Source organism: Temnothorax nylanderi, unplaced genomic scaffold (assembly GCF_030848795.1).
Source record: "Temnothorax nylanderi isolate EJ_2023f unplaced genomic scaffold, tnyl_v1.0 TNYL_tig0666_pilon, whole genome shotgun sequence".
Lineage (NCBI taxonomy): Eukaryota > Metazoa > Arthropoda > Insecta > Hymenoptera > Formicidae > Temnothorax > Temnothorax nylanderi.
This window is the reverse complement of record NW_027249728.1, coordinates 56,005-67,999: the sequence shown is the minus strand read 5'-3', so window position 1 is coordinate 67,999 and position 11,995 is coordinate 56,005. Positions and strand designations below refer to the sequence as shown.

At 33.1% G+C, this 11,995-nt stretch overlaps 1 protein-coding gene and 1 long non-coding RNA gene across 2 annotated transcripts; both read right to left on the bottom strand.

Annotated features, from left to right (window-relative positions):
- Positions 1–2,581: 2,581 nt before the first annotated feature.
- Positions 2,582–2,939, bottom strand: LOC139784731 (uncharacterized). Its single transcript, XR_011721661.1, has 2 exons — positions 2,816–2,939; positions 2,582–2,759 (listed from the first exon to the last, which is right to left on the bottom strand). It is a non-coding gene; the product is annotated as an uncharacterized lncRNA (long non-coding RNA).
- Positions 2,940–9,853: 6,914 nt separating this feature from the next.
- Positions 9,854–11,720, bottom strand: LOC139784727 (F-box/LRR-repeat protein 4-like). Its single transcript, XM_071723917.1, has 4 exons — positions 11,467–11,720; positions 11,272–11,369; positions 10,320–10,638; positions 9,854–10,175 (listed from the first exon to the last, which is right to left on the bottom strand). Exons 1-4 carry the CDS (start codon positions 11,718–11,720, stop codon positions 9,854–9,856), a joined length of 993 nt encoding a protein of 330 aa, XP_071580018.1.
- Between the last annotated feature and the right edge of the window lie 275 nt (positions 11,721–11,995).

Genomic DNA, 11,995 nt, shown 5'->3' with positions numbered 1-11,995 from the left:
CGTGCGGGTGTCGTGCCAATTCGACCACTGGGGCAAAAATCATTAATTTAATAAAAGGCGGCCACAAGTTTCTTTCTCATCGTAAATTTCAACACTTTCTCGAAGAGCATAATGCACTTTATACAGATGTACCCCTACATTGTGAAGTCCGATGGCTCAGTGCTGGGAAATGTTTAGAGAAGTTTTTTGCGATAAGAAAAGAGATCTTCCTTTTCTTGCAAGAAATGTCTATTGCCAAAGATGATGACATTAAATCTCTCTTCGAAGATACAGAGTTTCTTTGTGAACTCGCTTTCATCACCGATGTAACTAATCATTTAAATATTTTAAATTCAAAGCTGCAAAAGACCAACCAGACAATATGTCAATTAGTTAGTCATATTGACTCATTTCGTAGGAAACTAGTTTTATTTAAAAATCACTTAGAAAAAGACACTCTTCATTTCTACCCCTCTTGCCAGATTCTCTTCGAAGAATACGGCACAGTTTGCAATTTTTAAAAATATATTTATTTAATTGACTCTTTAATAAGTTAGTTTGACACGCGTTTCACTGACTTTGAAAGTCTTAGAAAGGACTTAGTTCTTTTTGAAAATCCTTTCACTGCGGAAATCGAAGAACAAAATTTAGAATATCAAGAGGAACTTTGCGATTTGCAAAATGATCTTTCCCTCAAAACGCGTCCAGAAAAAGGAGTGGATTTTTTTAAAGATTTTAGATAATTTAAAGTATCCTAATTTCAAAAATTTTGGTCTTAGAATTTTTTTCATGTTCGAATTCACATACTTATGTAAATGCTCATTTTTTCGAAGATTAATATATAAAAATCAATAAACGTTCTTCCTTCAGCGATACATTATTAGCTTTATTAAAATGCAAAATATTTTTTCTAACATTCCTATATTATAGATATCCCATCTCTTGTAGAATTATGTAAATGGCCTAGAAAATTGACTTAATATTTACAATTATTGATTGTTCCTTTGATTTCACTTCATTTGTTTATTAATAAATTTTTTCACATTATTTTTCTTTTCAGTGGAGGCCTGGAGAAATTACTTTAAAAGAAAAATACGTCAGCAATAGTACCTCATGGGTGGCGTGGAAACTATTATCCTAATTATAATTATACAATAATAATTATATATAGTACATATTTCTACACACACCACGCTTACCGATTCCTTAATCAATTGTATTCTATATACAGGGTGTATCAGAATGTTTGGTACTTTTTTCATATTTAGATAGAGCGAGCCAAACTGAGTCGAAAAGTCATGTACCATTTTGCAATTTTCGCAATAGTTGATGAGTTATTAATGATTAAAAATCGCCGTATTGGCCCGGCCCACCGCCAAATCCAAGCGCGCGGCGAGATGCGGCCGCCCCGCACTGAAAAAACTGTTCGACGCCACCTACCGAAGAGCCGCCGTAACGGCTATTACACGTATTTCTGGTAAGAGCAACCAAAAACGTGGGCGCGTTTATAAAGCCCCTTGCACAATGCCAGGCAACAGGCAATAGGAACAGGGAATAGAAATCAGAAATCATGTATAAATGCAGAATAAACAGTGACACAGGCAATAGACACAGAGTTTCCATCACGTTGGAAATTCTGTGCCTATTGCCTGTTGCCAACCAATCATAGTATTCGAATTTTTTAGGTTGTAATTAACGATTTTTTGGTTATTTCCTGTTCCTATTGCCTGTTGCCTGGCATTGTGCAAAAGGCTTTAGTGTTATTGCGCGCGTTGTCGAAAACACTATGGTAGGAGTTACCACAATGAGCTGTTAGGGCCGATATCACAGTCTCCGATTAACGTGATCCTCCGATTAAACTCATTCTGCATCTCTTTCTAACTGTCCCCCTAGAAAGAGACGAAAAGACAGTTAGAAAGAGATGCAGAGTGAGTTTAATCGGAGGATCACGTTAATCGGAGACTGTGATATCGGCCCTTAGACTCACTATGGCAGGAGTTGCTATAATCTCAAGCAGGAGCGCCTATAATTGTGGTATATCACGCCGAAAACTGTTGGCAGCACCTACTAGTAATTTTCGGCGAGCCTTAATATACAGTCGGTAGGTGGCGTCGAAAAGTTTTTTCAGTGCGCGGTCGGCGCGCGGGCAGTTGTTTACTTTAAGCGGCACGAGCGGCGCGTAACGCCGGGCCCCCGTCCTGAGCGATGATAGTTTCTCGCCTTTTTTTAAATAGAAATAAAATTTTCTAACAACATAGAAAAATTTTTTGTGCGTACTTATGTACATACGTGTGTACATGCATACACAGTAAAATATCAATTGTACTGCTTAAAAAAGCGATTACTCAATTTACTTTTTTTCTGTTAGTAAGTAACGGTTGTCTTTAAGAAAGAATATTTTCTTGATAATAGTCTTAAAATGCACAAATTTTAGAAAGAGTCTTTATCATGTACTCGAAAGAAGAATTTATACTCCTTCAAAGAACATAATAAAATTTTATTAAAGAAAAGTCAAAATAATAAATAAAGTAATATGAGGACCCTCGAGATTATAAAATAGGAGAAGTCAAGGCTATGAGGGTCAGACGCAGATCACAGTGCGTAATATCAGAAATAACTGATTTATTCGTCATTTTGATACATTACATCGATCCGTACGTTTCGGCTCAGCTTTGAGCCATCTTCAGCGGTAGTTACAGAAGTTAAGTTACACGTTCTCCGTACCGTATGGTGAGTTTACTGATTCAAAGTATCAGAAACATAGACCAATTGATCCATATCTGTAAATTTGTTCAATTAATGTTGAGATATTAAAAAGATTCCTTAGGAAACTCACCATTCGGTCTGAATAACGTGGAATACAGAGCCATGTACATAATGAATACTCTCTGGGAGAAGACTTGACGATCTTGTCGACACGACACACAATGATATGAAAGGTCTTGCAAGAAGAGGCATGTCGTAGGTCAACACACCGACGAGGATTATAACATAGCATGATTTGACACCGTCTCAAAATGACACGGATTTTTTGCATCATGCATATGTCACGGTTTTGAGCAAATTGTAATCCATGCTCATGAACTTGGTCGTTGGCAAATCGGGGTTTTACTATTGGTACATGCAATATTGTGACGGTGTCAAATCGTGCTTTGTTATAATCCTCGCCGATGTGTTGACCTACGACATGCCTCTTCTTGCAAGACCTTTCATATCATTGTGTGTCGTGTCGACAAGATCGTCAAGTCTTCTCCCAGAGAGTATTCATTAAGTACATGGCTCTGTATTCCACGTTATTCAGACCGAATGGTGAGTTTCCTAAGGAATCTTTTTAATATCTCAACATTATTGAACAAATTTACAGATATGGATCAATTGGTCTATGTTTCTGATACTTTGAATCAGTAAACTCACCATACGGTACGGAGAACGTGTAACTTAACTTCTGTAACTACCGCTGAAGATGGCTCAAAGCTGAGCCGAAACGTACGGATCGATGTAATGTATCAAAACTGACGAATAAATCAGTTATTTCTGATATTACCCCTTATGAAAAAAAACTATTGACAGCGAATTAACTATTGGACTTTCAATAGTTAACTATTAAATTTGAATAGTACGTACTATTCAAATCTAATAGTTATCCAATAGTTAATTCGCTCTCAATAGTTTTTCAATAGTTTTTTTCATAAGGGACGCACTGTGATCTGCGTCTGACCCTCATAGCCTTGACTTCTCCTATCAAAATAATTAGCAAATCGAATTTTTGTTTTAATTTTATATTCTTAACTGAAGAACTGAATAATTAGAATTTAGAATATTATTTATTTTAAGTAATATTATCAAGAAAACATTTTTTGTAAAGATCATCGTTACTTAAAGGAAGAGAAAATTGAGTAATTGGTTTTTTTAGCACTAGAATATTTTTTTGCGTGTGCGTATACGGCACGCCGTTTTGCTATTTAATATCATCATAAAAATTCTACCAAATTAAATTGATACTCAAAGAAAAGAAATTATTATTATCTCTAGATACTTATAATTCATCGAATTATTATTAAGCTATAATTGAAAATGTAGAATTAAAATTATGTCTAGACAAAATATTAATTCTGAATTTATTTTATGTTATGACATAAAAATTTTTCGGGAATTAAAATTATGTACATAATTGTAATTTACAAATTTTACTTATGTACACAATTTTAATTCTTAAATTTTTATTACGTACATAATTGTAATTCTCGAATTACTCTTTTTCTTTTAGTAAGTAACGGTTATCTTTAACAAAGAATATTTTCTTGATAATAATCTTAAAATGTACTTATCACAAATTTTAGAAAAAGTCTTTGTCATGTACTTTGTCATGTACTTTGTATGAAAAAAGAATTTATACTCCTTCAAAGAACATTATAAAATATTATCAAAGAAAAGTCAAAATAATAAGTAAATCGAATTTTTGTTTTAATTTTATATTCTTAATTGAAGAATTAAACAATTAGATGCCTCTTCTTGCAAGACCTTTCATATCATTGTGTGTCGTGTCGACAAGATCGTCAAGTCTTCTCCCAGAGAGTATTCATTATGTACATGGCTCTGTATTCCACGTTATTCAGACCGAATGGTGAGTTTCCTAAGGAATCTTTTTAATATCTCAACATTAATTGAACAAATTTACAGATATGGATCAATTGGTCTATGTTTCTGATACTTTGAATCAGTAAACTCACCATACGGTACGGAGAACGTGTAACTTAACTTCTGTAACTACCGCTGAAGATGGCTCAAAGCTGAGCCGAAACGTACGGATCGATGTAATGTATCAAAACGACGAATAAATCAGTTATTTCTGATATTACGCACTGTGATCTGCGTCTGACCCTCATAGCCTTGACTTCTCCTATTTTAATCTCGAGGGTCCTCATATTACTTTATTTATTATTTTGACTTTTCTTTAATAAAATTTTATTATGTTCTTTGAAGGAGTATAAATTCTTCTTTCGAGTACATGATAAAGACTCTTTCTAAAATTTGTACATTTTAAGACTATTATCAAGAAAATATTCTTTCTTAAAGACAACCGTTACTTACTAACAGAAAAAAAGTAAATTGAGTAATCGCTTTTTTAAGCAGTACAATTGATATTTTACTGTGTATGCATGTACACACGTATGTACATAAGTACGCACAAAAAATTTTTCTATGTTGTTAGAAAATTTTATTTCTATTTAAAAAAGGCGAGAAACTATCATCGCTCAGGACGGGGGCCCGGCGTTACGCGCCGCTCGTGCCGCTTGAAGTAAACAACTGCCCGCGCGCCGACCGCGAAGCGGCCGCATCTCGCCGCGCGCTTGGATTTGGCGGTGGGCCGGGCCAATACGGCGATTTTTAATCATTAATAACTCATCAACTATTGCGAAAATTGCAAAATGGTACATGACTTTTCGACTCAGTTTGGCTCGCTCTATCTAAATATGAAAAAAGTACCAAACATTCTGATACACCCTGTATATTGAGAAAATAAATGCATTATTATGTAATTTTGTTATAAGTGTAACACACAAACTAAGAGTTCCAAAAAAATTTTATATAATTATTACAGGTTTTATTTAAATATGTAATTTAATAGCAACAATATATATATAATATTAATAATAATAATAATATAAGGATGTTCAATTATTAATTATTAAAATGAAAACTGTTCTAACTGGCTACTTAATATTGCTCGGGGGGAATGTAGTTCCATCCTACGTATAGCACGCGTGACGCTCCTGAAAAACAGTGTCAAGCGCGCTGTCGGCGGCTCGGCCGCCGAGTCTCGAGCGGCAGTGGGGGAATAGGAGGCGTCGCCTCGGGAATCGGCCCGAAATGTGCAACTAAATCCCAGCTCTTATACTATAAGAGAAAAATTTGTCTGAAAATCTCATATGTATGTATGCGTGCGGAGTAGTATTACGTGTAGCGAGAGATGGCGCAGCCCTCTACATTTTTGTGCGTACTTTAATCGTGTAAAAGGATTTTCCATTCTGTTCAGCCAATTCAAAGATATTGCTTAGACCGATTATGCCTTGTCGCTGTCACTCCAGGATCCCCTTAAGGACGTTCTCCGGTCCTTATACTAGAGAAAATCGATTTTCTTTAGATTTTCTTGAAACTGTGAATATACGTTAATTTAGGTGTGCTTTATGCGTGGTATAAATTTCAGTACCTCTTCCGGTATAAAAAATCAAGATACTGAGCCTCAAAGTTTCAATTTTTACCAAAAAAATTTTTTTAATTTAATTTTTTTTAAATTTTGGCATTTTTTCCTTATAGAACTCGACGAGAGGAGCAACTTTGGTTCTTTTGACCAACCTCGTATCTCTTACCGTTTGGCCTGGAAAACCTTTTCATTAGTAAAAGTTGAAACTTTGAGGCTTAGTATCTTTATTTTTTATACCGGAAGAGGTACTGAAATTTATACCACGCATAAAGCACACCTAAATTAACGTATATTCACAGTTTCAAGAAAATCTAAAGAAAATCGATTTTCTCTAGTATAAGGACCGGAGAACGTCCTTAAGGTGTATTCTATTTTGAGATTTTTTTAAATTCTTCTTTCCATTTCAACGTTGCGCGACGGAATGTTTGAGTCGACAGTATGTGCCTTTTGCACTTTTGGTAAAAAGGTTTCCACCAGAAACGCCTGCATTTGTAAGGAAACAGAAATTTCGGAAATTATTAAATATTATAAATAAGTTTTATTTAAAACTGAATCGCATGCTAAGAATTTATATAAATTTGTTACATCAGGCACTCATAATGAGATAAATCTTAATCAAATGGTGTTTATATGCTGTTGCATAATTATGTACCTGCGTACAATAGATTTATCTTCAAGGAAAGTCGTCCATTGCTCAGCTGCGCTAAAGAGAGCTTGCATTTTTTTGTATTTTAATGCCTTTTACAATCGGGCTATGCCGTTCTGTGAGAATTTGCCATGCGAGGTTGGTTCTTCTCGAGGCAGTAGGTAAACTAATATCTTTTGTACCTGTGCGATTCGTCGAATCTATATATATAAAATAGAATGTCTGTATGTATGTATGTTCTTTATACACTCTTAAACTATTCGACCGAATTTTTACCACAAGTATATCAAATAGGGGTAGAATTTTCCGGAGAGTGTTATAGAGTGTATAGTTTTTCGTTACCGATCTTTTTGGGAACCGGTATCCGAAATTTTTCCAATTTTTCGGGAAATAATTGACCGAATCTTAAAGAATTGTATATAAAACAGGGGTAGAATTTTTCGGGGAGTGTCATAAAGTGTATAATTTTTCGTTACCGATTTTTTGGAAGCCGGAATAATTTATTTTTACATTAATCTACCGATTTATTAATTTAGTTAAAACCGGTCCGCTTTTGTTGAAACAGGTTCAAAAATTTTAATAATTTAATTTTACATTAATCTATCGATTTAGTTAAAACCTTAGTTAAAACTTAAAAAATGCCGTGAAAAATCGGTTATCGATAAGTGAAATATCGAGGTTCTGTGTACATCGCGAGCGAGCAATCTCGAAATTCCCGAAAAAACGCCCGGGAAAACCAAGAGATGAAGTCCTTGATCGGTAAGTGAAATATCGGAAAAGCGGAAATGACTCAATAGTGTGAAACTCGAGTAGAAAAAGATCGGTTACGACATGTTCAATCAAGGAAAACATTTATACGGTTCGATTTTAAATCGCCTTTAAATCAAATGAAGTCGTTTGAAGAAAAACGACGCCCGGGCGAAGCCCGGGTAACCAGCTAGTTATTTAATATAATTGATATGTTTTAGAATCAAGTCCGCTTTGATCTCAAATGTGATACCTAACTATAGAAGTCTCACTCATAATAGTGTCTGAATAATAATTTCTTTTAGAAAATCGAATATTTTTATTATCTTTAACGTGTCTTTAAATCCATTTTAAAATGCTTACAATGTAAATGCGATCTGTAGTGAAACGTCAGACTTTTTTAATTTTAATCACTATAATTAACATACACATTTTCACATTAGCTATATACAAAGTTATTGGTCGTACTCGTTCTTTATGAAGTTTGCTGTATATTTTCTGATAGCAAAACGTGAGTATGCAAAATTATGCAAACGTGCTGCTGAAAACAATTTGTGTATTGCTGCCACAACATTGTAAACATGAATCGTAACTTGTCTAGGATTCGTGCTGATGCTTTTACAGCAAAGATATGTAAATTGTTGCTGCAAACTGTTTGCAGCAACAATATATAAATTATTTCCATCAATAATGTATAAACTGTACACTAATAGATCGAACCTCCGGGCGTAAACTGTTGTTGAAAAAATGTAACTATTAAATATTGATAAACCGTTGCTTGAAACAAATTCAATACTATTGCTGAGCACTTGGGACGCAGTTTGACATGTTATTTGCAGAAACTCTCGTCACGAGTTTACGGACATATTTCGTAAAAATGATAGACATTTTGCTATCTGAGTTTTACGCGAATGTATTTTGTTATATTAATAAAAGGTAATTTGATTACAAATTAATGAAAGAATAAATATAATTTTAATAATAAATATTTTATATAAAGTGTTTTGCAAACATCACATAACTATAATCATATACACATATAGTGCAATAATTAAGATATCTAATTGTAAGAAAACTATATCGAGATTACGAAACGAAGCAAAAAAATAGACGATATATATAAAGCCTGCTCATCGGAGAATATTTAAAATGTAATAGGTAAATGAATTATATTTCGCTATATTATATTTAATTTAATTATATTATATTTAATAATGGAAGTTATGTAATTGTTGCTGTAGCTTTTTTTATTAAAGTGTGAACACTACATGCGCGTGCTTATGCGCACACGTCATTTAGCTTCTTTATTATATCATCACAATATTTACAACGCTGTGTAATATCTCTATTTAATAATATTACATTTAATATTACAACATTAAGAAAAATTTAATGGTATATAATAACATGACTTTTTCAAATAACTTTGTACAGAAAAATTTATATATTTAAATTAATTTTATGTGTTTCGTGAACATATAAATAAATGTTTAATAAATAATCAAAAACTTTAAAAAATAAAAAAGAAGAAATTATATATATATATATAACTTTTTACATACGAAATTTTTAATACTTCTCAGCGTTTTGATTAATCAAAAGAATTTTCAACTTTTCTTTTTTCTCATAGGTAGAGAAAAAAAAGATAGATGGAGATAAAATAGAAAGACAGATCGTAGCAATGTGCAATGCGATAATTAAAATATAGAAAAATAGAGTATGGATGGAGTGAATGTTTAAGGAAACAATATAAACCAAGTCCACTTCTTGGCTATGTAGCTGGAGTTAATAAACTTTATTTTAACTTCTGTCTCTTTCTTATAATAACTTAACAGTTATTTAGCAATGCTTAGGATCAAAGTTAAATCGAATTGATTTAATTAGCGGAGGAAGGAAATATTAATGTTTCAACAATAACTGTGTTTTAAGTCCGACAAAGAATCGGCACGCAGTTTATTAACAATAAGTCGGAAAAATATGTGTATAACAAACACAGAAGTAATATTTGATTACTAAGATCCCCCCCCCCCCAAGTTCGGACCGTAAATGGCAGTTTCTATTCTAAATTGATTATACATATCATAAACGTTTTATTTCTCTTCATTTTAAAAAGATAGAACTGTTCGAAAATAACAAAATTATAAATAAATGTGAATATTTTGTTTTTATTAGGCATTAACTTCTTTTACTACTTAGTTTGCCTGATAATTTTTAATAAGTAAATTGATTTTTTTATATACCTTAAAATGCTAAACAAACCTTTTTAAATTAATTAATTAAGTCGGATTGTCGAATGTATAGACGGACACATGCGGATATCTTTCCTTCCATTCGTTAACCAAATCATCACTAATATTACAGAATATAAGCTGAAGCTCTTGCAGTTTTGAACAGTGTTCCAAAATGACGGAAAACTTCTTAGGTGTACCAACAGTCACACGACAAACTATCAACCGTTCTAAGTTTTTGCACTGAGTTAGTAATTTCAAATCGTGATCAGTGAGGATAATGGAGTCGACAGAAATTACTTCCAGGCGTTGACAGGAAGAAAGTAATCTGCGCAAGCAGTCTTGACCGACTGAAAAACCGACTATGAATCTGTAACAAAAATCATATAATTATTATAATACTCCAATTGCAAGAAGAAAATTACTGAAATGCAAAAGAAGCATACATAAAATTCGGTAAAGAATACGGTCACATATATATGTATTAAAAAAAAATTAAAAAGCACACACTTACGGGGGAAGGTGCACCATTCGCAAATTCTTGCAGTCAGCAAGGATATCAATAGTCTGCGATGTAACATCACCCATGCGTAAATATATTGCTTCCAAGTCCGGACACGAATTTCTCAACTCAATTGCAACTGTGCATGTGTTTATATGGTATCCAGGTTCAAAATTTAACTCACGCAATCGTTCATTTTTTTGCAGTATTTTGAAAAGATGTTGAGTTTTTATAAATGTACCATAAAGGTTTAAATGTTCCAAACCCTTCAGCTTCTCAAGATACGAAAATCCTTCGTCGTTTATACGATCACATTCAATTAGATCCAATTCTAAAAAAATATGTATTAGTCATATGCAATTTATCTATAATCTTGACAATCATGTGTGTGTGTGTGTGCACGTGTTTGTGCGTGTGTGTGCGTGCGTGCGCGTGTGTGTGTGTATAATACATACCTTTCAAATTTTTGCATATCTCTGAAATTTTAAGTAGAGCTTGACAGTGTTGACAGATCGACAGTGACTTAATCTTAAGTGCGTTAAACGCCTGCCGCATTTATCAAGAAAATTTTCGAAATCTTTAATCTTCAAAGACGCTTGCTGTAAGATCCAATTGTCGCAAATATTCACATCTAGATGTAAAGTAACAAAATATATCGCGGATATATCTGCGAGATTCAACGCATCGTATGTTCAAACACGTATAGAGTTCAGGGTCCCTTATTAAATTATTGAAGTGCGTATTTACTTTACTCAAGCAGCATAACGTCATCACATCTAACTTTTTTAATATTATTAGTATTATTTCATCCTGTAAAGATAAAATACAAAATTTTAATACACGAGATACAATACATTACAATAATTGTTATTATGAGAAATAGACTTCTTCGAATACTTTACAGAAAGATCGGAAAAACTGCAACGTGATAGCTCGTTGGATTCATCCGAAAAGAGTTCCATACTTTGTGTATTATTCGAATGACTTTTCAATAAAAGACAACGCGAGTATCTCTGCCCAAGAAGTTGCACAGGGATTACGTCTCGAAAAGTCTCTTTATCTCTGCAAATGACATCGGAACAAATTTATTTTCATTAGTAACAGAATTAACAACTAGAAAAACATATTGAATATTATTTAATGTCAACAATTATAATACCTTTTAGAAATAGTGCAATATTCAGGAAAATTCTCTTGCAAATGGATTATATCCAGATGTGCATTTTTTAAATCTGCCGTTAAATTATCATTCTCATGATACAGAGAATACACGCAGTGAATATTTGTTAACACCTCATTTAAACTCTTATTAGGACTTCTAGGAAGGATTAAATCTAATGTACCGATAAGCATTACAGCATCTATCTTTGTGTAAGTTTCAGGCAAACTCTTCTTAAATACTAGTCTAAGCATTTTGGTTTTAAAGTAATGGGAGGGCGATAAAGGTGGGGAAAATAATCTTGATGTCGCGTGTACAGTCTGAGGCGATCCATTCCACAACTGAAACCACTTATTGTTAGAATCTTGAGCCCAAATTTGAATTACGCTTCCAGGATTGTATATTTCGTAAATAGAGACTCTGATTGGATATACAGCTTCATGAAACTCAATATCTTTAAAATGGAAAATATAATTATATTCTCTTCTCTCGACATGCAAAAACATATCTTTTTTCACAATGTCTTAAT

Coding starts and splice junctions, on each gene's coding strand:
- LOC139784727 (XM_071723917.1), bottom strand. CDS start 11,720: ATGCTTAGACTAGTATTTAAGAAGAGTTTGCCTGAAACTTACACAAAG. Junction 10,639..11,271: donor TCATTCGAATAATACACAAA/GTATGGAACTCT, acceptor ATATTTTTTTAG/AATTGGATCTAATTGAATGT. Junction 10,176..10,319: donor CGAATGGTGCACCTTCCCCC/GTAAGTGTGTGC, acceptor TTTTTGTTACAG/ATTCATAGTCGGTTTTTCAG.